At 55.3% G+C, this 25,022-nt stretch overlaps 1 protein-coding gene across 2 annotated transcripts; it reads left to right on the top strand.

Annotated features, from left to right (window-relative positions):
• Positions 1-697: 697 nt before the first annotated feature.
• SMAD9 (SMAD family member 9) lies at positions 698-24,376 on the top strand. Of its 2 annotated transcripts, none has more exons than XM_071220213.1 (6): positions 698-837; positions 7,289-7,899; positions 10,525-10,782; positions 14,587-14,808; positions 18,132-18,388; positions 21,098-24,376. In XM_071220213.1, the coding sequence occupies exons 2-6, from the start codon at positions 7,488-7,490 to the stop codon at positions 21,239-21,241; spliced, it is 1,293 nt and encodes a 430-aa protein (XP_071076314.1). In that variant the 5' UTR covers positions 698-837; positions 7,289-7,487; the 3' UTR covers positions 21,242-24,376. The 2 variants fall into 2 exon arrangements, with proteins under 2 accessions (XP_071076314.1, XP_053772521.1); XM_053916546.2 differs by lacking the exon at positions 698-837 and adding an exon at positions 1,247-1,419.
• The last annotated feature ends 646 nt before the right edge of the window (positions 24,377-25,022 follow it).

Raw genomic sequence — 25,022 nt, 5'->3', positions numbered from 1 at the left:
GTGACGGGGCCTTTTCTTTTCTTAATAATATATGTATTTTTAAAGTGAGCCACTTCTGAGCGGTATCAGTTCTGAGGACCTCACTAGCGCACCTGTAGTAAAACGCCCCGAGCACCCGCTCCGCGCCGTTTCCCGGTGCTTCTTGCTCAAGGCGACCTCAAACTGCACACCCTGCGCGGCCCTGGTCAGAGAGACGATTTCAGTTCGGGTCTAAGGTCCTCCCCCAAACGTGTCTTAAACCAGCCCATCGCTCTACTACAGCCATAGTGCAAACCTGGCATCCGCCCGGAAGAAAAGGCGGTGCTTGGAGAACAAGACCGCGTGGGGTCAAGGGCAAGGCCTGGCGTTGACCTTTCAGGGGTACCATTGGCAGGACCGGTTTTTCTACGCACAGGAGCAAAGGGAACGCTGTGCTACGTGCTTTATTCTCCTCCCACCTGTGCAGTGAGGGCTGCTTCTGTGGAGCCCCTGGCCGACCCGGCACCGAAGGCCCTCAGTACGGAGTTCCCTGAGTGGGTTCTTTGCGCCCACGGTGACCTCAAAAGGCGGGCCACCCAGGGGGCAGCCAGGCTGCGCGGCCAGGTTGTGCGGTAACGTCGCTCCGCGCCCACGAGGTTGTGTCTCTATTGCAGTAGGTAATATCGTCTCTTGGGGGCTGTTAACAAACGAATACGCGCAAGGACGCGACAGTCGCGCAGCTCTGGGACTTGTTTCAGCGGCCGCTCACCACTCGGAGTGGCTAGGCTTTCTGCCACCCGCACCCACGCCAACGAAGTGCGGAGGCCCGGCCTGTGGGCGAAGGGCCCCCTGGACTGCGGAGCTCAGGAGGCGCGCACGGCAAGTGACCCTCGGAGGGGCGCGGAGCGGGGGTGGGGGAGGGGCGGCTCCAAATCCAGGTGCTGGCCCTTTACCGCTTCTGGTCACCACCCTCCTCCGGCCTCCCGCTCCAGGCAGGAAGGAGTCCTGGGGCGGCGGGGTCAGGCATGGGTGGTGACCAACGCCGGCGGACCCCGCCGTTCCGTCGGGCGACGCGAGGACAGCCGGGCAGGGGTCCGCCGGGCAGGGGTCCGCAGGGCAGGGGTCCTGCAGGCAGGGGTCCTGCAGGCAGGGGTCCACCCGCCCGGCCGCCACGGGGCGCCCCCGCCTCCGGTTTCCGCGCACGTGGCCAGCCGCGCAGCGGGCGGGGCGGGCGGGGAGCTAGGCTGCTGGCGGCCTTCCAGGTCGGCGCACTAATGCGGGCGCGGAGGCTCCGCGGCTCCAGTCTGACTGACGCCGGCTGGGGCCGCTGATCCGGTCCCCGCCACCCGGGCGCGCGCAGCCAGGCCAGGAGTGCGCGGCGCGCGGAGCGGGCTGCGGGGACCCACCGCGGGGCGGGGGGCCGCCGGACGGGGCGGGGGGATGAGCGCCACCCGGGTACAGGTAAGCGGTGCGCGTTGCGCGCGGGGCGTGAGCGCGTGTGTGCGTCCGCTGCGAAGTTTTCCCACCGCGGGGAAGTCTCGGAGGCTGGTGGTGGGTGGCTCGGTTCTTTGTGCTCTCCGTCTCCTTCTTGGCGCGCCTGATTGCGGGCGGTGGGGGGGGGGGGGGCGGTGTGCCGCTGTGAGTGGGGGCACCCAGGGTCGGAGGGGGCCGCTCCGGGGAGGTGGAGTGCGCCCTCCCCGAGGCCGCCGCCCGCTGCGGGCACCTGGGACCTGTTAGAGGAGGCGCATCCCGCAGCGGGGCAGGGGCGCCGGCAGTGCGGGGCTGGGGCCCGGAGTGCGGGCAGGGATGCGCGCTGGCTCCCAGGTCCCCGCCCTGGGCCGGCCCAGCCCCGAGGACCTGCGCCGCCGAGACGCAGACTCGGGCTGAGTAACCGTGCGCTGCGGCTGGAGTGGGGGTGGGTGGGGGGCTGCAGTGCAGACACCGGGGAGGCGTTTGCTCGCGCCCCAGCTGCCGGCCCGAGGCATTCACTCTGCTTACCTCTGCGGGGGCGCGAAGTGCGGGGAAGGAAGGGGCGTTAGGAGTGTCGTTCAGAGTCTCCCGGCGAGCGCTGGGGCCGAGTCGGGAACTGGATGTTTGTCTTTTCCTGCGCCTGCCATTCTGTGCCAGCGCTCGGCGGAGGGGCGGGGGCGCCCCGGGAGCAGGCACTGGAGACTCGGCGACGCCGGCTTTGTGATGGAGGGAGGGGCGCAGGGAAGGCTTTTCTTGGAGGGCTAATCGCTGACAAGTCTTCCTGTTCCTGCGCCCACTGGCCCGGCCTCCGGGGGGCGGGTGGGAGTGGGGACTGGAAAGGATCGTTGAGGAACACCCTGTTGTCGTGTTTCTGGGCTGGAACTGGCCCTCCTGAGAAATAACCTGCGAACGATGTGAGATGAGGTTTTGGAATAAACTTGTGTGTGGATTCTTTACCCTGCAGTTCACAGTCAGATACACACACACCCTCAGGGTACTGTGGTTTGCTTCTTTTTTAAAAATTTTTTATTTATTGATTTTAGAGAGAGACAAGAAGGAAGAGAGGCAGAGAGAGAAACATCGATTTGTTGTTCCACTTATTGATGCATCCACTGGTTGTACGTGCCCTGACCGGGGATTGAACCTGCAATCTTGGCATATCTGCGATGCCCCAACCACCCGAGCCATCTGGCCAGGGGCCTGTGGATTTGCTTTCCCAGCATCACCTTCCAGTCCCGTTTGAGTGCCCTGATTTCTGGGGTGATCTTTGGGAAGCATGGTTTAGCAAGAATAATAGAGGGTAACTGGCAAGTCATAGGCATTCAGTAATGCCACCTCCCCCGTCCTGACGTGTTTGGAGGGCCTCCTGTGTGGCTGAGATGGGGACAGCACAGGCTTCCCCCCAGCCTTAGGGTTCCCGTCAGTGGGAGGGCATGCCATGGGATGTTTACATTTTAAAAATAGTGATCTATATTTAAAAAGGAAGTAACAGGAAAACCCAGACACATTCTCCAAACTCCAAAGGGACGAGTCACTCCCTGAGTTTCTCTGTGTGCTTGCAGGAGCTGGTGAACAAGGCATTGCAGATAAGGAGATGATGTAATCGTTTATAAATAAGGGGCATGTTCAATATAATGTGACAGGAGCTTAAAGTAATAAAAACAACTTTTAGTGGTCGTAGTTACCGTCACTGATGGCAGGAATGCTGTCTTCAGCAGACAGCCTCGGCCTCACCCTGGTGGGACCCGGCGCCCATGGTGTTGGTGCTTGACTGGCTGCCTCTGTCGGGCGTGTCCCCCGCCCCAGCTCTGGTTTCCAGCGAAGTTTCAGGGAATACCAGCAGCTCCTTGAGCAGAACAAGCTTTATTTATTTACGTTTTTTTTTATCAGCACAGTGTTTACTAAAAATCAAAGATATAAACAAACTTTAGATGAATCTCTAAGTCCTTGACAATGCTTACACATTTGCCATCAATATTTTTCTGTCAGCCTGAGCTGTTGGACTTTTCTTTAAATCTTTCTTTAAATCTCTCCTTTTCCTTTTCTGTCCCCAGTTAATGAGTGATCAGCAATTATGCGCAGACGTCAGCTGCTGCGTCTCTGACTGGCCCACAGCCAGGACTGAGGAGGAAGAGTTTGGGGGTTTAGGGGAACCCTGCCCAGGGTAGCTGGTAGTGGGTAAACAACTGGTAAACTTGTTTATCCTTTCTAATTGTGGGAGCGGTTGCAGGAGAAAAAAGCCTGTCAAGACATTACTTTATAAATATTAGAATATTTCATTTCAGTTCCACAAACAGTTTTAAGTCTGGTTAACGAGGGTGCACATTCCTCTGCCCGAGCGGGGAGAGTGTTTCCTACGTGGTGGCTCTGGCCCTTCTGCCGCTAACTAGCTTAAATCTGGCAACCCCCCCCACAAAAAAACCCAGCAGTTCATCACATTCTGCCTTCATATGTCTGAAATGGTACCGATCCCCAAAATGTATTCTGATTTAAGGGAAGGTAACGGTTATGGAAAATAAGGAGGCTTTTTTTTTTCTTCCTAATTTGCAAAACCTCCTGCTTCAGCCGTGAAGCTCCGTGAGGCTTAGTGCAGAGTGTCTGCGGCCCGTGGCCCGGGGAGGGGAGCTCAGAGGCCGGGCGGTGTCCAGCGCCAAACGGTGGGTGGAGCGACGCAGCGAAAGCATGAAGCTCTTCTAATAGTTACAATTCGAGGCTGTTGGCCTTACGGTCCCTCGGTTCCCGTTGCTAGTGAGTGGAAAGATAGTCTAACCCAGAACAAAAGCAAACAGTAAACTTAAAAGCACATTGGTGATTTTTCTGCTAACCTAGTCCACGTTGTGAGTAAGGGGCTTAACAACAGAAACAACGATCACCTGGCAATGAACTAACCTTTGAAAATAAGTGTCCCTGAAAATCGTGTCTCTTTGGAAACACGTACTAACTAAGGTCGTGGAGGTTTCAAGGTCTTTGTTAGCACACGGGGCCGCCCGCCCCCCAAAGGTGAGGTTCATCTTGCAGGCGGACCCATCCTGGCGCTCCTGCCCGAGCTACCCTGAGCAGCCCGCCCTGCCCCCGCCGCTGTCAGCCTCAGGCCGACCCCTGGGTGCCTCTGCGGGCTTGTCTGCCCAGTGCTCCCGGTCTGATGCTGCAGAGTGTGAACTGTAACCCCCCCACACCCCGCTTTCCACCGGTCTGCACCTTCACTCACCTTCACTCACACCAAAGCCTGAAAGCCTTGTCCTCCATCCCCCACCATGCCCCCCACCCCATCTGATCCTCAGACTCAGCCTCTCCCTCCTCGTGTCTGACCCTGTGCCGGTGCAGCCTTCACAGGCCTCTCTCTGATGACCCGGCACAGGCGAGCCCCGCTGTGAGCTGCGGTGGCTCCTGGCATTTTCCGCTCTCTCCCCAGCCCCCCCTTAGTGCAGATACTCCGTCTGCGATTCATGGGCAAGGGTTCGGGGGGCGTCTGGGATGGGACACAGCTAAGAAATAGGTGGCAGGACTTGGTGGCGTGTTTGCGTGGGGATGCGGAGCAGGCAGGGGCAGAGTTTCGGGGGGCTGGTTCTGGCTCAGGGCGGCCTTGCGACCCCACCAGCGTGGGCGAGTGCTCGGAGCGTGGGGCCTCGAGCAGGTCCGGGACGCAGGAACGAAAGTGGTGTTTTAGGAAAGCTGAGGGGTTGTGTTTCTCTCCCTCCCTTTTGAGATCAGTAAACGCCGTTTTCTGAGAGCAGCTTTAGGGTCGCGTCAAGTACTGAGGGAAAGGCACACAGAGTTCCCGGCCTCCTGCCCAGCCGCCCCTGCGTGGACGCCTCCCCCAGGTGGCCCCTCGCTGTAATCAGTGGGCCCCAGCTGACACTGGCCATCTGTTCCCCACCCCCGCACCGTCCTCCGGTGATGTTCAGGCTCGCTCCTGCTGTGCCACTGTTGGTGGGACTGTACACTGGTGCCTGTCACTAAGCAGAGCCACCCGCCCTGGAAGTCCCCTGCACCCCACTTGTTCTCCCACCTTCTCCCCTACTCTGGCAGAGGCTCTGTTTCTCCAGTGGGACACAGTGCGTTTGGGAATCCTGGAGTAGTGGCCCTGGCCGGGTGGCTCAGCGGGTGGGAGCGCCGTCCCTGATCCGCCAAGGTTGTGGGTTCGATCCCCAGTCGGGGCACCTGCAGGAATCTTTGCAGAGGAGGAAATGCAGCTCCACACCGGGAAGCGCACGCTGCCGGGGCTGCTGGTCCCCCCGGGCAGGGAGGTCTCTTTTGGATGGGAGAGCAAAGACGTCCGCCAGCGTTCGGGAGGAGTGAGAAATGGGCCCCCGCTTCTTGTCGCACGTTTACGTGTGCGACTGCGTGTAACGTGTAGGGAACAGTTCTCGGGCTCCTTGGTCTCGTGGCCCTTTTCCAGTTTTGAAAATTACTGAGAACTCCAAAGAACCTTTGCTTGTGTGGCTCATCTCTATCAACTTTTACCATGTTAGGCACTAAAACGGAGAGACTTCAAAATATGTCTTGATGGAACGAAGGGTAATAACCCCATTGTATAGTAACATCAATATATTTTTGTTTTAAGAAAGTAGTGGGAAGAGGTTGTTGTCTTCTGGCTTTGCAAATCGCTTCCACGCCTGGTTTGTGCGCTGCACTGGGCTCTCGCACTCTCTTCTGTGTGTGGCTGCTGTGGAAGGTGGTTTTGGGTGAAGGGTGGGCGTGGCCAAAAAGTCCCTTTAGTTTTTCTGTGAAATAAAGGACACATTGTTCTTTTTCACCAAAAACTTTATTGAGTTGGATGTTTTGAGTATGTCAGCTCTCTCCCGCATGGTAGAACGTTGATTCTTCTCCATTCAAGTCTCAATTTGATCGCTATCAACTGGTCTGCCCGACCGGGGAGCATCGTCCAGCGAGAAATCTCCAGCACGAACCTTCGCAAACCACTCTGACATGTTCAGTCCGTCACAGCCCCTTCTTCTCCACTCACTGCGCAGATCTTTTTGTGCATTTCAGTTGCGTTTTTACTTTTCTTTAAGTAAGAAAGCATAATATGCCAAAAATGTTGCATATTTCCTTCCATTTTCAATGTTAAAATGGCTGCACAAAAATTCACCAGTTTTGATAAGTTTTTATTAGTGCACGCTGATAGGACAGCCGTCACATACAGTCTAACACGATTGTTTCGAATGAAGTTAAAGTCAACTAAGCGCTACTAGAGCCGTCACACAGGAAAAACCAAACGAGCTTTTTGGCCACGCCAGTGCCTGAGGAAAACTAAGGACTCGCACAGGCAGTTGAGCGAGAGAGGACCGCGTGGCCTGTGACAGCACCTCCTTGGGCCCCCGTCTGAGAACCGCTGTGCTAACCAGCAGTCTGGAAGCTCGTGAGCGTGGGCAGCGTGTCCGTGGTCCTAACCGTTTTCCTCCCCGCCTTTGTGTTCTACAAGGGCGGTGGGCCCCACGCACGTGGTATAAGGGGGAAAGGACGCGGTGCACTAGTTGAGATGAGATTTGGGAGGCAGAAGAGTTCCTTCTTGGGAGACCAGGGAGCCACTGTAATTTCTTACGTAAGAAAATGACCCATTAAAACTTGCGCTGGGGGGCAGTGGGCTCGAATTGGGAGACAAGCTACCACCAGTTCGTCGCGGTGACAGGTGACTGGTGAGGCCGGCGTGCCTCAGACATGGGCGGAAAGGGAGAGAAAATTCCTCGCGGATGTACCGACACTTGGGTGCAGGGAAGGAAGGAGAGGGAGGAGCGAAGACAGCCAAGCAGTTTCAAATCTAAAACACTCGAAGAATATTTTCTCCCTTATGTTCAACTCTAAGCTTTTCCGAAAATCATCCCGATGAGGCTAACGGAAGTCTCGTCTTGATTTTCAGAGTTAGCCAGTCCCTTCCGGGCTCAGGGGAAAGTCCACACGCTTCCCGGCCTGCGTCGGTCACAGCTAGTCCCCGAAGAAGAGGAAGACCCAGGACATCCATGGAGGGTCACTTGCTGCCTCCATCCCCGAGGCCCTGCAGGCCGTGAGGGGCGGTGGTCCAGTCCCCGTGTTCCCCGGGCACCCGCCGCCCGCCCCCGATGCACCCCAGCACCCCCATCAGCTCCCTCTTCTCCTTCACCAGCCCGGCCGTGAAGAGGTTGCTGGGCTGGAAGCAAGGAGATGAGGAGGAGAAGTGGGCGGAGAAGGCGGTGGACTCACTGGTGAAGAAGCTGAAGAAGAAGAAAGGAGCCATGGACGAGCTGGAGCGGGCCCTAAGCTGCCCGGGGCAGCCCAGCAAGTGCGTGACGATCCCGAGGTCCCTGGACGGGCGGCTGCAGGTGTCCCACCGCAAGGGCCTGCCGCACGTCATCTACTGCCGCGTGTGGCGCTGGCCGGACCTGCAGTCCCACCACGAGCTGAAGGCGCTGGAGTGCTGCGAGTTCCCCTTCGGCTCCAAGCAGAAGGAGGTGTGCATCAACCCCTACCACTACCGCCGCGTGGAGACGCCCGGTGAGTCACGGGGGCGTCCGGGAGGGACCGGGAGTGGTGGCCGTCCGCCAGGCCGGGACCACCCCAGGCACCGGAGGAGAGGAGGGCAGGAAGCAGGGAAGACCTGAGGGCTGGCAGGTGAGCTGGGGGGGGGTGGGGGGCGTGTCCATTAAGAGACGGTTCTGCCCAGGTGGCCAGGCTGTGGTGGGACCAAGGCCCCACGGAATGGGATTGGTGCCCTTATTAATTTGAGAGGCTGCTTGGAGGCCACAGAGAGGACAGGGCCTCACCAGACCTTGGACTTCCAGCCTCCAGCACTGGGAGGAATCTGTGTCGGTGGCTGACAAGCCGCCTGGCCTGCGGTCTCTCTTGTGGCAGCCCACGTGGATGACGACAGCCATGTTTTGGGGAAAGTATTTAGATATAGGATTGGTACAGGTCTAATTGGGCCCTGCCAGTCTGGCCAGGGAACCGGGGTGATAGGATCGGCTTTCTTGGCAAATAGCCCCCACCTTTGGCTTTACCCTGATGCTAACAATATAGCATCAAGCTATTTGTCTCCATAAAGAAAAGCATAGTCCTCCTTCCCTCGGGCTCATCTGTTCTGCACCCAGGAGGATGGGAGGGGCCCGCACTCAGGTGGCTGCTGACTGGGAGGCATCCTCCTGCTTATCCACCCCAGGAACGCCCTGCAGGTCTCCCCCGGGACAACAGAAGTCAGCGAGGTTACCCAGGCCCTCTCCAACCAGAAAAGGAGAAGCGGCGCTTCTTCGAACTCTGTTAGCGTTGTGATGGAGATGCGGCCTTGTGGAGAAGCCCTGTGCCCTTTGCTCTGTAAGCCCCTCACTTTCAGACGGTTCACGGGACAAGTCGTCTTCTCCTTTCTGCAGAGTCCTGGGGCATGCAGAAGGAAATGCGGAGGCTTCTTGCCCGGGTCACGCTTGCATGGTGATGGACGGTGTCCCTTCTGTGATGTCAGAGGCGGCAGGTGCAGCAGGGCTTCTAGAGGGAAGGAGGCGGGGGTCTCTGCCACGCTGGCTGGTCCTGGTTCCGTCTCCAAGGTTCCGTTCACCTGGTTGAGGCTTCCTCTTCCATGTAGGCCTGGAAGCCATTGCTCGTGAGGAAGGGGATGAATGCATCGTGGCAGGTGAATGGCAGGCTTTGTGACTGATGCCCTTGTTCTCCGTTGACTTGAAAACATTGACTTTTTATGGGAGTTTTTAACCGATACTTGCAGGTGGTAAGCAACCAAGAGTGTGGTTAAAAAGGAGAGTCACCCATCCACCTCCGGGAACGGCCTCTTCTAATCATTCCTGCTTAGCTCTTCCTCTGCTTCCCCTATTGTTACTACAACTTAGAAAAGTAACTCTGGTAACATGTTGACATATCCGTCTCCAAATGCATCTCCTTCGGGCACTTTCATTGACTCTAACAACTGGTGAGAATTCAGCTGATTTATGTGGTCTCCTTCCTTGCACCCTCCTCTCCGTCCTTAATATTTATAGTTTGGCTTATAGTTTTTTGGATTTGGGGGGGCGGGGCTATTTGGTCGGTTTGCATTGTGGAATGTGGGGGTAAGAATCATTTTTCGTTAAGGGCACACCAGCCCTGGAACTGGTGAGGGGAAGCCTCGAGTCAGTTCAATTCTCGTGTCTCTGTAGGTGACTTCGAGGGGCTCCTCCCAGGCTTTTAGGGTATTCCACCTAGGAATACCAGGTGTTTGCATTCAAGGTGGTGTGACTAGGTCTGGGTCTCTTTCTCTTCATTCACGGAGCTGTGTGCTTGGCTTCTTCCCTCTGACGACAGAGATTCTTCTCCGGTCAGGAAAATGCCCTGAGGCTGCTTCTCTGATTGCTTGCTCCCTCTGTTCGCCCTGGACGCGGGTCAGACCTCAAAGGCCCTCATGGAATCCCTTCTCTCTGCCAGGCGTTGTGGCTGGGGGGTGGGGGTGGCGCTCGCCCTTGAGGATGGTGTCGACCCCCAGTCTCTGTGTAGAATCGGGATCAAGGAGGCTCTTGTTCTTTTTAAAGTGCGTGCCCCCGATGGGACACGCTGAAGCGAACAGGCTTGCTTTACAAGTTCTCTGCTGCTGGTTACCTTTGCCTCACTCACGTCTGTCATCGCTGAGTTTATCTTTTACTAAATACCTTCCCGCGGCCTGTCGATCTTTCCGGTAAGGACAGGGAGGATTTTTTTACTTCGACGGCAGGACTGAACAGGAAATCTAGACTGGTCATCTGGGGTAATTCAACACGGTTGGAGGGGTGGATTTTAGACATCACTTACGACGTTATCGCAAGCAAACCCTATTTCGAGTTTTAAAAAAACGCTTTATTGGCCGAATCAAAGGAAGACAGGAACGATTAAATCTGCAGGGGAGGTGACCGCCACCTGCTGATTTCTGAGGTCGGCCGAGTTAGTTTCTTCTGTGTGCGGCGCTGCCGGCACCTGACTCCGTGCGGGACTGCCCGTTCATCCTCACACCCCGCCTACGATCCAGGCCTCTCCGGGACAAACCGCCGGGCTAGCACAACGCACGCGAGCTCCCCCTTGGGGTGCAGCGGGGGCCGCAGGCGACAGGTCCCCGGGTGCGCCGCTCGTGGCGGAACGGGCTTCCTCTAACTCGTGGCCTCCTCTCTCCCGCAGTGCTGCCGCCTGTGCTGGTGCCGCGCCACAGCGAGTACAACGCGCAGCTGAGCCTGCTGGCCCAGTTCCGCAGCGCCTCCCTGCACAGCGAGCCGCCGCTGCCGCACAACGCCACCTACCCCGACTCCTTCCGGCAGCCACCCTGCGCCGCGGGCCCGCCCTCGCCCGGGCCGCCGTTCCCGCCGTCCCCGTGCGCGGGCGGCTGCCCGCAGTCCCCCGGGGGCCCCTCGGAGCCCGGCAGCCCCTACCCGCACTCAGGTCAGTGCCTGCCGACGCCCTCGCCGCGCTCGCGCCCCCGCGTGCTCCGGGCCGCCCCGGGGTAGCGCCGCCCTGGGGCTGCAGCGTGCCCTTGCTCTGGTTTTGGTTCCAATCCTCTGGGAGCTCTCAGGAACTGAACGGGTTTGAACAGTATCGGTGGGAAGGTCCAGGGGTTTCTAAAAGGGCCATCGCCATGAGATGCTCAAAGCTTCTCCAAGTGCAGCAGGGAGACTCGGCCTGGCGGCCTCTGTCCACAACCCAAGGGAGCCGCTGCTAGCAGAGGTGTGTGGGCAGGGGGAGGCCCCGCGGGGGGTGGGGGGCAGTCTCCGAGTGGGGAGATATTTGCAGAATTGAAACCGAATGGGGACGGGGAGGGCACAGAAAGTGCACTGGGATAGGGCACCTGCGAGCGCACCTACGAAGTGGGTGTAAGTCAGACAGTGAAGGAGCCAGTTAGGGGCCTCCTTAGTGTGCGAAGGCGTCATCCCTGCCCACGCGCGTGCCCCTGTCCTGACCCGCCTCCTTCCTTGCTTCCTGTGTCCATTTATTTAACAGATACTTACGGACCTCACAGGGCACGCGTGCATTGCCTTCGGGGTTCGGAAGGAAGGTTAAAGGGTTAATCAAACGGGTCCGTCCTCACAGAATTCATAGCCTGTGGGAAGGTGAAGAGGGCGTCGCCCCGCGTCCCCTCTGACTGATTCAGCTCTTCCCTCGGCGGTAACCCACTTCATGTACCATCCACTATCCACGTGTCACCCAGTGTTACATGGCTGTGCGTTCCCGTCCGCTGTCAGCCATTGCGTCTCCTGCGTGTGGAGCAGGGAGCCTAAGCCGCTCCTTAGCCAGTGACACGGGCGTCTTGAACTTGGGGGTGCAGCCGGGGTGACAGATACAGAGCTGACGGAGCAGCAAGTGACAGCGGAGCCCCACGCCCAGTGCAGACCTGTACATTTGGAACGTCTGCCAGCCACACCAGGAACCTGCATTTGTAACAACCTCCGCTGGTGGTTTTTTTAAAAAGATTTTATTTACTTATTTTTAGAGAGAGGGGAAGGGAAGGAGAAAGAGAAGGAAAGAAACATCAATGTGTGGTTGCCTCTCTCACACCCCCTACTGGGGACCTGGCCTACAACCCAGGCATGTGCTCTGACTGGGAATCAAACCAGCAACCTTTCAGTTCCCAGGCCGGCGCTCAGTCCACTGAGCCACACCAGCCAGGGCTCTGCCGGTGATCTTTAGGCTCCCTTGAGTGTGAGAACTACTTGAGTGGAGAGTTGAGCAAAGGCAGACTGATTCCAGTTTTTAGGCCATTGGACTCTACCACTCACATGGGGAGGCCATTCTGCATCGGCATCGGGAAGGTACACAGAAGGGGTCAGTTATTCCGAGCCCCTCGCTGAAGGGTTTCCCTCCTGCCTCAGGGGGTTTTATCGTGTGAGGAATTGATTTCAGATAAGACATTACCATTTTCCTAACCACGACTGCTGTCCCGTCATGCAGCTGCTACTTGGGGGGGGGAGGCACCCCCTCGGCGTGCCTGTGGCTCGGGTCCACATCGGGTTTCCGCTGGCCCGTGTTTGGGTGCGGAATTGCACTGTCTCAGAGACGGGATACCGCCATGACCCCTGCACCCTCCACGGCAACACAGGGACTGGAAAAGAAGCTCAGTGCAGAGAAGGTTCAGCTTCTCTGTTTCGAAAGCCAGATGACAGACTCGCCTGCCATGGAGACAAGCTAGGAGGGCAGCCCTGGGCTTGAAAGTCTCAGGAAGCATTTGAACTCAGCGGTAACTCCTGAGTCAGAGGGAAAACCAACCAACCCTTTGATGAGGAGTTAGGACACCCTCCTGCCCTGCAGGACGCTCACGGTGTCACTTTCTAATAGCCGTATTGTGTGACTGGGTTCTCTTGAACAAGAGCACTGTCCACCGAGGCGAGCAGTCGAGTGGCCAGAAAGGCTGGGTCAGGCTGTCTCTGTGAGTTTATTGGCATTTTCGTGTTTTGCTGCTTTCTCTTAGTCGACACACCACCCCCGTCTTATCATGTCACGGGAGCCCCAGGGACCCAGAGTGTCCGGTTGTGGATGCCACAGCTGGTGGTCACTTAGTGCTGTGAATGCCCAAGGGAGGTAGCTGTGCAGCCTCACCACCGTCTGCCGAGGCTGCCTCCTACTCCCCCGAAATAAAGCAAATCAAAACCACAGCAAAACCAGGAGGGCTGGCCTGCTATTTGGCGAGTGTTTGAAGGGGCAGAGGGCATGGATTTGCATCAGCGTTGGCCTTCGCCAGTTCCACAGAGTGGACACGGTGTTTCTCGTCCTCTTTCCCAGGATACGGCAATTTTTTATTTTAACCCAACATTTAGAATCATAGTTCTCGACGTTTGGTATGAAATTGGGGTATTTCAGACGCTAGTGGTGTTGTGCCATTTCTGTTTTTTACTATAGATTTTTTTTAAGATTTTATTTTTTTTAAGATTTTATTTATTTATTTTTAGAGAGAGGAGAAGGGAGGAAGAGAAACATCAATGTGTAGTTGCCTCTGGCACGCCCCCTACTGGGGACCTGGCCTGCAACCCAGGCATGTGCCCTGACTGGGAATTGAACCCACGGCCCTTTGGTTTGCAGGCCGGCGCTCAATCCACTGAGCCACACCAAGCAAGGCCGTTTATACTACAGATTTAGAGTGGAGTCTTAGAGGGCTGCTCTCAGAGGTCTACGGACATAGAGCTTTTCCAAAATGTCATTTGTGCCTTACAGTAGGCGCGAAGAAGTTCGCTCTGTTTACGTTCTCATGCAGCCCGTGGCGACCTTGTGTGAATGCAGATTTTCCGTCCCCTGGGTCTGGGGTGGAGCCCAGGGGTCTGCATTCCTAACGGCTCCTGGGCGATGCCGGCCTGTGGCGCCGGAACCACACTGAGTTTACCACTTACAGCGTCCCCGAGTGCGTTCTCATGTGAGCTCGGGACCTCCCGTGAGCCCGATAATCCCCGATTTCCCCGTTTCATAAATCTGCAGTGGGAGCGTAAAGGAACACACTGCAGAACGAGAAGGACAAGGACGTTCAAAGGGGAGAGAGATTACACCGTCGACAGAAAGGCAGAGACAGTGTGGGGGGCAGAGAAAGAACTCTGAGCTTTGCTTGCTGACGGAACTGAAAACTTTGGGGCAAAAACCTCACATTCCCGGATTTCCTAGTGAAACGTACAGCACTCTTTAATGTATTTTTACGTCATAAGCACCTATGCATTCCATGCGTACACCAAAGAGAACGACAGTTTATTTTATTTGAGGGGAGGTTATTTTCCTTTCTTAAGTAATTTAAAGTCCTATCCGACATTTCTGATTTGGTTTTTGTCACATCTACACGCTCACAGTCCGTCCTCAGTTGGTGAGAAAGCGGCGTCCCCCCCAGGGACTCAGTCTGCACCCGGTGGTGGCCCGTGCTGTCTCTCACAGGTAGAGACGAGGCCACTGCCAGCCTCCTTCCAGCTGTGAATCCTTTCCCGTCCCTGTTGCTTCGCCCCCTCGACACTCATAAACATGTGTGCAGATGACCTGACTCTGGCACACGCCCTGGGCCCGTGACCTCTGCCACAGGTGTGTCCCCAGGTAAGCTCGCCCCAGAGAGTGTCCCTGACAGTGACAGGTGCAAAATGACTGTGAAGCCGCTCCCTCAGTCAGTCTGGCAGTCAACCTTCCGCTTAAGCAGGGATCCAAATCTCCAGCATCTCCTGTGGGAAGCGGAACTGGAAGACAGCCCTCAGGGGCGCCGGCTGACCGCCCTCCGTCCCTTCCTTCCAGACTTCCGGCCAGTCTGCTACGAGGAGCCGCAGCATTGGTGCTCGGTGGCCTACTACGAGCTGAACAGCCGCGTCGGGGAGACCTTCCAGGCCGCCTCGCGCAGCGTGCTCGTCGACGGGTTCACCGACCCGTCCAACAGCCGGAGCCGCTTCTGCCTGGGCCTGCTGTCCAATGTGAACAGGAACTCCACCATCGAGAACACCCGGAGGCACATCGGCAAGGGTAACAGATACTCGAGGCCTCTCCTCCCGCTCGTCCGAGCTGAGCCCTGGGGCCAGGCACATGCCGGGTGTGGGCCCCAAACCTGGTGGGGTGGCCCGGGGCTGGGGCACCGTCCTCCGTGGGGGTGGGGTTCAGGTACGTAGGAGGAAGACAGACAAGGTGATACATAGGAAAGCAGGGTGAAATTATTGGCTAAAGGGATTGTGAGTTATTTCTGAGTTACTCAGAGGTGCTAAATAAGATGACTTCTGAAGGAGAAGAATTCTGGCTGGCTGACTCCCTACAGGAGGTAAAGGTGCCTCTGGAGACTCAGAAGCTAGGGAGTTAAACGTCCTGACTCATTTACGTGTGGCAGTGATCGGGGTGCCCTGCGCCCAGGCGTTGTTATTGGGGTGGCCAAAACGTCCGTTGGGTTTTTTCCACACGATGGCTCCAGTAGTGCTTAGTTGTCTTTAACGTCATTCCAAACAATTGTGTCAGCCTGTATTGTGACAGCTGTCATATCAGCATGCACTTAAAAAAACACTTAACCAAAATTGATGAATTTTTGTGCAGCCTTTTTAATATATTCTTTTAATATATTTATTGATTATGCTATTACAGTTGTCCCATTTCTCCCCCCACTCCACTCCATCCTGCCCACCCCCCTCCCTCCCACATTCCCCCCGCATAGTTCATGTCCATGGGTCATACTTATAAGTTCTTTGGCTTCTACATTTCCTACACTATTTTTACCCTCCCCCTGTCTGTTTTCCACCTATCATCTATGCTACTTATTCTCTGTACCTTTACCCCCCTCTCCCCCTCCCACTCCCTTATTGACAACCCTCATGTTCTAGTTGTTTGCCTAGTTTGCTCTCGTTTTTGTTTTATGTGTGGTCGTTAATAACTGTGAGTTTGCTGTCATTTTTACTGTTCATATTTTTGATCTTCTTTTTCTTAGGTAACTCCCTTTAACATTTCATATAATAAGGGCTTGGTGATGATGAGCTTCTTTAACTTGACCTTATCTGAGAAGCACTTTATCTTCCCTTCCATTCTAAATGATAGCTTTGCTGGATACAGTAATCTTGGATGTAGGTCCTTGCGTTTAATCTTGGGTAATGTAATTATGATGTGCCTTGGTGTGTTCCTCCTTGGGTCCAGCTTCTTTGGGACTCTCTGAGCTTCCTGGACTTCCCGGAAGTCTATTTCCTTTGACAGATCGGGGAAGTTCTCCATTATTTGTTCAAATAAGTTTTCAATTTTTTGTTCTTCCTCTTCTCCTTCTGGTACCCCTATAATTCGGATGTTGGAACGTTTCAAGGTGTCCTGGAGGTTCCTAAGCCTCTCCTCATTTTTCCAAGTTCTTGTTTCTTCATTCTTTTCTGGTTGGATGTTTGTTTCTTCCTTCTGGTCCACACTGTTGATTTGAGTCCCAGTTTCCTTTGCATCACTATTGGTTCCCTGTACATTTTCCTTTGTTTCTCTTAGCATAGGCTTCATTTTTTCATTTGTTTTTCGAAAAGATTCAACCAAGTCTGTGAGCATATTGATAACCAGTGCTTTGAACTGTGCATCCGATAGGTTGGCTATCTCTTCGTCGCTTAGTTGTATTTTTTCTGGAGCTTTGAAGTGTTCTGTCATCTGGGCCATTTTTGTTTGTTTGTCTTGGCGTGTCTGTTACTTTAAGGGGCGGAGCCTTAGGTGTTCACGGGGCGGGGTAACGCTGGTCGCTGCGCTGTGACGCTGTATGTGGGGGAGGGGCCGAGTGGGAGCACTGGCGCCCACCTCACTGTCCTCCGGATTTCAATCTTTCACTCCGATACCCACAATCAAACTGGGCCCCTCTGGTGCTGGTTCCCGAGTAAGTGGGCCTGTGCACACTCTAGGCCCCTGTGGGTCTCTCCAACAACCTCTCCTGTGAGGCTGGGAGTCTCTCCTGCCGCCCCAACCCCCAGGGGCGTTTTCAATCAGAGGTTTGAGGCTTTATTTCCCCGAGCTGGAGCCCTGGGTTGCGCGCTCTGCTTCGCTGCCCGCCGTTCGTCCAGTTTATCTGTGGACGAATGTGGTGCCGCAGGGTCTGCTAGTGGTCAGACTGCCTGCCCCATTCTCCGCCACTCTGAGTCCGGCCCTCTGGGTTTATCTGTGCAAATGTGGGGCCGCAGGGTCTGCTAGTGCTCGGACTGCCTGCGCCATTTGTCCCACACTCTGCCAGTCTCAGTCCCGCCACAGCCACGCGAGTCCTCTCCACCCCGGTGCCCGTCTCCGCCCCTCCTACCAGTCTGGATGAATGATTATTTTCTGTTTCCTTGGTGTCAGTCCCCCTTGCTGTTCGATTCTCTGTCAGTTCTGGTTGTGCGAGGAGGCGCAGTGTGTCTACCTACGCCGCCATCTTGGTTCTCATCAGCCTTTTTAATATTGAAGATGGAAGAAGATACACAACATTTTCAGTATATTATGCTCCATTATTTCAAAAAAGGGTAAAAACGCAACTGAAAAGCAAAAAATTTGCGCAGTGTATGGAGAAGGCGCTGTGACTGATCAAACGTATTGTAAGTGGTTAGTGAAGTTTCCAGGAACGGTTGACATTTTGGCCAAATAACCCTTTGCTGTGGGGCTGTCCTAGGCTCTGGAAGATGTTCAGCAGCCCCGCTGGCCTCTCCCCACCACAAGCCAATAGTGGGAGAGAGCTGACAGACTCAAAATAGCCAAATCAATAAAGTTATAGCTGAAAATGAAAATCATGTCTCTTATTTCATGGAAAAAAAACCATACGGACTCTGGCCAATCCCGTACAGCAGCCCATGGGCACGGGCCTCCCCGGGGTCTGGCCGATGAAGCCCCCCTCCCAGCTGACTTAAGCTGGTGTTTCTTTCGAAGTGGCTTTAATGTACACACTTTAGTAACTTTTCCCCTGATATTCCCTGCGCCCAGTTTTAGTTGTTTTATTTATATGGGTGCCCGGAGGACTATTTGATGGTTTCTGCATCCTGTGTCCGCTTCGTATCCCATATTCCGAGCTCCCTGTCAGAGTGAAGGGGACGGTGACGGACGGACAGACAGACGGGGTGGTGCCCGCAGGAGAGCCGACCTTCTCGTTCTTGGCTCAGATTGTAAGCGTGGGTTGCCGTCCACTGTCAAACGGACTCAGGGAAAAAACACAGGCGACAGTTACGACCAGCTGGCACCTGGGTCACGCTCTTACCCCTCCCTGAGTGGTGGTAAGAAAACCAGCCTCAGAGCAGACAGGCCGCCGCCTCTCAGGCCGCGATCGGCGAGAGCAGCGCCGTGCTGCGCCCAGGCCCCAGGTGCAGGCGTGGAAGGCTGTCTGTGCCCAGCAGGCGTGCATCTGTACTACGTCGGGGGCGAGGTCTACGCCGAGTGCGTGAGCGACAGCAGCATCTTCGTGCAGAGCCGGAACTGCAACTACCAGCACGGCTTCCACCCGGCCACCGTCTGCAAGATCCCCAGCGGCTGCAGCCTGAAGATCTTCAACAACCAGCTCTTCGCCCAGCTGCTCGCCCAGTCCGTGCACCACGGCTTCGAAGTCGTCTACGAGCTGACGAAGATGTGCACCATCCGCCTGAGCTTCGTCAAGGTGAGGGGCGCGCGTCCTCCGCGTTGGAGGATGGAAAAGGTAGAGCAGGAAGGCCGTCTTCGGTGGTGTGGCCCTGAGACGGCCCGTGCAAGGGGACAGCGGGGTTGTTGGAAGTCTGTTTTGTGGCTTTGGGGAAGAGCTCCTCTGTGGGGACGATCTCTCATTTAGCAAGTACAGGAACATTCTTAAGCATAATATTTTTGGGGAGGAAAAACAACTTAAGGTACGATAGTTATCTGATTTTTTTCACGCAGAAGATAAAGTGACAATAATACTTCTTTTTCTTTCTCACCTGAGGATATGTGTCTGGATTAGAGAGAGAGAGGGAGGAAAACACTGATGTGAGAGAGGAACATCTGTCAGTTGCCTCCCATACACATCTCAGCTGGGGATCAAACCTGTAACCTAGGCTTGTGCCCTGACCGGGGCTTGAACCCACAACCTTTTGGCACATGAGACAACGCTCCAACTCACTGGGCCACCCAGCCAGGGTGACAATAATACTTTCATAGCACTCTATAGGGCTCAGTGCTACAGTGATTTTTTCCACCTTTCAAATTGCCAAGCACGATCATAACTTACTAAATGGTAACAGATTTGCCTGAATGCGATTAGACACTTCTAACTTTTAGAAACCATGCAGGCAAATGGAGGAGGTGATATTTAATATTTATAAATAAGCTACAGAACAGGCCTGACACTATTACCAGGCACCGTAAACTAAGTGCTTTCAAAGCAGCACACGGGGATGGAGGCGCTGGGGTGGCTGGGACGAACCCCGAGAGGGCCGTGACGCTCGGTCTGTGAGCGTCGACTGACTGCCTCGCGGCAGCTCTCACTGCCCTGGACGCGAAGGTCGCAGAGCTGGGGCGGCTACAGCTGCGTTTGCACACTGAAGCTCATTTCACCCCTGGCAGAGCGACTGCAAAGATTTCTAATATTTCGGAGTCTTAGTTTGTTTATCAAATGGCCTGGGTGCATCTGTTACCAAACACTGCTGCCAAACACAAGCATCACGCAAAAATTGGTGGGGAAGGGAAAGGTCTTTATTAAAAGGCTGCCAAATTTGGGGGAGTGGGGACTCCCCGGCTCCAAGCCAGTCCCTTCCGCAAACCACAGAGAGAAGCCAGCCACCCCTGTAGCAGAGTCAGGGTCCAGATGCCCAGCCCCGCTCTTAGCTGTCCTCCTGGGGCCCCAGGCGGTTACACGGACGGACGGTCTCCATCTCTCCAGCTCTCCCTGCGAACCATGCACTTGTGGGGTCAGCGTTGCCGCCGCCTCCTGCAGCTTCCTCCCAGTCCCGGGGGCACTGCCAGGTCACCACAGCCGGTCCTGCAAGCTGCTCCACCCAAAGGGCCCCAGTGCCGAGGCTGCCGGCACCCACAGGGCCAGTGAACGTCCCCGCCCGCCCGCGCATCCCCCGCGCTGCTCTCAGAACGCAGGGGATGCAAGAGGTCCAGGACCCGTGCCCCACAGCGCGGAGCCACGGTGTCTAGCTGGCCACCGCTGGCCAGGCGTGGGGCCCAGCCCCCGACCAGGCGAGCAAGGGAACATGGAAGGGGTGAGTCTCCGCCTGCCCTCTGTTTAAATCTTCAGCCCCCAAACTCCACGCAAGGTGGGAGAGTCCAAACTGCCAGCCAGTCTGGGCTGCCGTCCACTGCGCCAGTCTGTCTGCGCGGCATCTCTGTCCGTCCTCTGGCCCCCAGGACTGGGTAGTGGGTAGGAGGGTCTTCTAGCCGCACACGGGAGCCCTGCTCTCTGCCTGGGGCATCACATGCGGTGTGTTTCCCCCACCCGGGGGCTGGACTCATGCATGGCTGGGGTGTCCTGCAGCCCCTCCCTGCCTTTGGGGAGTGTGGCCTTTCGCACCCCCTCTGTGCTGGGCGGCAGAAAGGCCACGTCCCTGGTGCAGGGGCTGCGGACAGCCACCCCGATCGCCTCGTTCCTCACTGAGAGGGGAACGAAGTCGTCTGGGGTCTGGGGGTGGGGGGGATGGGAGGGTGAGGGGACGCGGGCGTGGGCTGCAGTGTCCCGGTGGCATCCAAGGTTCACTGGAAGTTTCTGGTCGCAAATGTAGTGTGGCTGGCCAGCATGGTTGGTGTTCCAAGTCCTGCGTGTAGACAACTCTACAGAGACTCGGTTTTCCCAACCACAGACCTAAGTGCTTGGCTGTATCTCCCTTCCTTTTAAAAATAACTTTTCATTGACGTATAACATTTAGAGAAAAATAGGCAAACTTATTTATCTGTCTTTCTACTTATTTGCTGCCTCCCCTAGGAATGGGAATAAATAGGAAGTTGCCGAAAGTGAACCACAGGGACAGCAGAAATGGTCTCTGTTAATCTACCTGAGCTCCCTCTTTACAACTTTCGGGTCCGTCGCTGGCCTGTAGGCACTGTCTTCGGCCTCAGGGGGCATACGGGAGGTCAGGGTCAGGTCTTCCCTTGCAGAGGGGAAGACGGTTTGCTCGTGTTTCCCACGAGGCAGGAGCCCAGCCGTCTAGGTCCGTGCGAACTTAGCTGTGAACCGAGAAGGCGCTGATTCGGACTCAGCTCCCGTGTCTGGTCGATGCAGAAGTTGCCCCGCACGTTCAGGGAGGGGGCCTGTGGCCCCCCGGGTCCCAGGAGCTGCTCTGGGGGGCGGGGATGGGGTGTCCGCCGAGCCTCCACAGGCGGCTGTCCAGTCTGACCCCGTGCTCTTGCCTTGCAGGGCTGGGGCGCCGAGTACCACCGCCAGGACGTCACGAGCACGCCCTGCTGGATCGAGATCCACCTGCACGGGCCGCTGCAGTGGCTGGACAAGGTGCTGACCCAGATGGGCTCCCCGCACAACCCCATCTCCTCGGTGTCCTAACGGCAGCCCCCACCCGCGGTCCCGCAGAGCAGACGCCGCTGCAGGCCTCAGCTGCCGGTGGCCGAGCACGTGTGTCAGTCCCGGGCACAACGCAAACTGCTCGCCGACTTCATCACCGTTGCTCTGGGGCTCACTAGTTAACCGGACGCCGGCGCGGGAAAGGAGGTGCTTTGGGCCTGTGCAGGGTGCGAGACGCGGAGCTGCATCTGCCGGGTGGAGGTGGAGGGAGGCCGCCCTGCCCACAGGGTGCCTAGGGTGGAAAAGGTGGTGTGTGGCCTGCCAGAGACACACGGAGACTGTTTAGGTAGCAAAGGCCAGGTCCCAGCTGCGCTGGAGCAAATAACGCTTTCAGACAAAGCAGAGCAGTCCAACTCATGTAATTTAAGTGATCTCACCTTTAGCAAGAAAAGAAATCAAGCTAATACAGTCGATTGTGCAAGAGAAGCCACATCAGCTTTATCTCTGAAGTCAAAATACAGCTGGACAAGTGTGCCGATCTTTACGGTTCATTCTAAACAAAGTTAAACTGTGATTGGAAAAGAAACTGAAGCGGAAGTCATGCTGCCTCCTCATCTACCACTGCAAACAAACCAAGAGTCCAATGTGGCAAGATAAGTAGGAAAATAGCGGGAAAGGAGCCCTGTCCCCAAACTGCAAGGTAAGACCGGCTTTGTCCCAGATCCTCCCAGGGAGCCGCCTGCAGCTCTGCGACCTGCGGGTGGGTCCTGCGTGCCGAGGAAGCTGGGAAGCAGGAGGGTGGACAAGAGCCTCCTGTGTTACTCACACCTTCGCAGGTGCCCACACTACCGACCAGTCTCCAGGTGAGGGCCCACCTGCGGCCACAGTTCCCTCACCTGCTGGCAAATGTTAACTATCTACAGGTTTCTAAAACAGTGGCAAAGACTTTGGAGAAAATCAAGGCGCACGGCTGGGATCCAGTTTGTGAATTATTTAACTTAGTGTCTCCGTAGGGTAAATTATCTACTGCTCAAATCTGGTAGCCTCTCACAAAGCTAAAGTCTGGTCCTGGGCAGTAACTTCCCAAGGAAAGTAATGATAATTTTATAATCTCTGTAATTTCTGGAGAACAGTGGTACTGAATAATAGGACATTTTAAAAAATGCACATTAAAATCGTGTTCTTATTTGCCCTTGGACCATAAAGAGGAAAGGTCCCCCAAGTCCCAGCTACTCTCGTATAGGTATACGTATTGTAAGTCCCACCCACTGAACACTGCGTTGCTTGGAAAACTGTTTTGCACCCTCTTAAAAATGTACAATTTAAGAAGGTCATCCATTATGCCTGTAACAGATGGTACTTCCGTAATTCAAGAGGTTTCTTCACTCACACATTCTGTCTCAACTCTCCTGGCGACTGTGCCCACCACAGTTGCTTCTCGGTACCTTGTACTCCAGGGGGAAACGGCCGTGTGACAGATGCGTGAGCTACCGCCGTCACCTCGTGTAGCCAGCACTGTTACCTACCGGAAGCTTTCCTGCACTCGGTAGAAAACACTGCATTTCACAGGAATTCCCGTTTAGTGCCTAGAGAACCCCGCAGGTCACTGGTCCGTGCACTGTGTGTGCCGCACCTGTGAGCACCAGGTGCTGCGTCAGGGGCGGTGGGATCGACTGTAAGGAAGGGACGGCCGTCAGCCCTCTGGGGCTCGGTCTGACAGTGAACCTACTTGTGTGGACACCTCCATGTTTCAGAGCTTGCAAAGCAAAACGAAATACGCCATCTTTCTTTAGCCTAAAAAGTGCCCTTGACTTCTTAATTCACCTCTGTTCTGAAACTTGCTTCCCTCCGCTCCCGAGCACGCAGGTGGGGAGTGGAGACTTCCTTGGATAAACGCTGCTTTTCCTCCATGTGCCCAAGCTGCTCTTCTCCTCCCCTTGCGGCTCTTTCTCAGTAACTTCCCACCTCCCCTTCCCTTGGAAGGGGCGTGAATGTGGCGAGTCTCCCTCACACGAGGGGCCATTCTGTGAGAGGCCGGGATGCCCGGCCTCCGACCCGGAGCTCAAGTCCAGCTTTCTTGATTGAAATTACCCTCCGGTAACCTCACACCTTCACAGAATTCATCGGAGCTGGTTGTTGACAAGTGATGTTGTAAAACCTTTGGTTTTCATGCAGCTTTGGGAGCCCAGGACAAATATCCCAGCAAGCCTGAGCTATTTGGCCTGGCCGTCGGCCCTGTCTCAGCAAAAGCGGGTGTTTGGGTCTGTGTGAGGCCCAGAGGGTTGAGAATCGAGGGAAGCTAACCCTTTAGTCATCCTGACGTGGTCCTGTTTCAGTTGGCCTTTTTTAATTATTACTTTTACTGGGAGAAGTTGTCAGAAGCTGTAATGCAGTATTTGATTTCAGACTTAGAAATGGGCTCATTTGCATTCACTCCTTGAAGGAGACCATCAGAAAAAGTGTCATCGCATCCGTTCACAGGGAAACTAGCCGAGTGGACAGGCTGAGCCAGGAAGCGCCCCATGGCATGGAGCATGCTCAGGGGCGCCATGGATCAGGGCGCAACAGAGAGTAACGACGCTTGGCCTGCTCACGAGACCCAGAACGTTGATCCTGTGGTTCAAGCCTGTTCTTTTTTTCTTGTAAAAAAAAAAGAGAGAGAGAGACGTGAAAAGTGTTAGTTAGATGATACTGTAATATCTGCCAGTGCTTTGGAGCTATAAAGATGTCGCTGTTCAACACATGACTTTGTTTCATTTTTTACACTCCATATAAGTCAGAAAAAGCTGGGGTACAACGTAGCATTTAGAGTCCTGTTTCGTTGTCTTCTATGGACCTGAATACCCCACAGCCACACACGAGCATTTGACAAGTATCACTTGCTAGATTTACGTGCCTGCTGACTTTCATGTGTCCTGAATATTTGGTGTGTGTATTTAGTAAATAAAGCAAAATATAACATGCATTCCAAATTTTGTCTTTCCCTGTTAGGACTGAACAGCCGAACTGTATGGCAAGATCGGGTGACCCTGGTGTATGTTAAGGATAAGTTCAAATTCATGGTAGACAAAACTGTGGTGCTTCTTTTCTGGTGGTGGTCTCTAGGTTCCAGCCACCCCTCCAGAGCGCACGCGTACTGTCACCTGATTGTTTGTAATAAAGAACTCTGCACCTCCATGTCTCAGCTCGTTTTCCCTGCAAACCTCGCAGTGGGACTCACTGCCCGCGGGTCCTTAGGAAGATCTTAAACCGCCTCGTTTTGAAAAGAGAATGTTTTAAAAGTCCGACATGCCGTAGGTAATGGTTTTTAACAACTCGACATCCTGGGGTGACTGGCACTAAATACGGAATTTGGAGACACTCGGCGGTCGTTTTGGAGAGGCTGGCCGTCGCGGCTGTCTGCCCGAGGAGTGGCAGGTGTTAAGGGACTGCGGCAGCAGGGAGGGGTGGGCAGTTTCACTGTTGCAGGCACCGCGCATCACTGCACATGCCCTGTAAGAGAGGTGCTAAAGAAGTCTGGTGCGGAAAAGCTAAGGAAATCCAGGAAGATCCCTAAAAAGTGTAAATTCTCAATTTCCTCCCTGTAAATTCCATTCGGCCCTAAAATAAAGGGGGGAAAATGTAACTATGTTGTGAAAACTTACCCTTGTTATTAACTTGACCAAGGTATTCCTTTTGGAAGAGAGAGAGAGACAGGAATGGGGCCTTTTATTCAAAAGACGTATTCTGCGGGATTTCAGCAAATGAAAGACCCTCTGGCTCAGCTAGACGCGGGGGGCGGGGACTCCGGAGGGCCCGGTGAAGCTGTGAGGTCCCCAGCAGA

Source organism: Desmodus rotundus, chromosome 13 (assembly GCF_022682495.2).
Source record: "Desmodus rotundus isolate HL8 chromosome 13, HLdesRot8A.1, whole genome shotgun sequence".
Classification (NCBI taxonomy): domain Eukaryota; kingdom Metazoa; phylum Chordata; class Mammalia; order Chiroptera; family Phyllostomidae; genus Desmodus; species Desmodus rotundus.
Note: the sequence above shows the minus strand (reverse complement) of the source record. Positions and strands in the feature narration are given on the sequence as shown.

Bases quoted from the DNA above. Each gene is read 5' to 3' on its own strand.
- SMAD9 (XM_071220213.1), top strand. From the start codon at position 7,488: ATGCACCCCAGCACCCCCATCAGCTCCCTCTTCTCCTTCACCAGCCCG. The intron at 10,783-14,586 runs GTCAGTGCCTGC...CCTTCCTTCCAG, and splicing joins CAGCCCCTACCCGCACTCAG to ACTTCCGGCCAGTCTGCTAC. The intron at 14,809-18,131 runs GTAACAGATACT...TGTGCCCAGCAG, and splicing joins CCGGAGGCACATCGGCAAGG to GCGTGCATCTGTACTACGTC.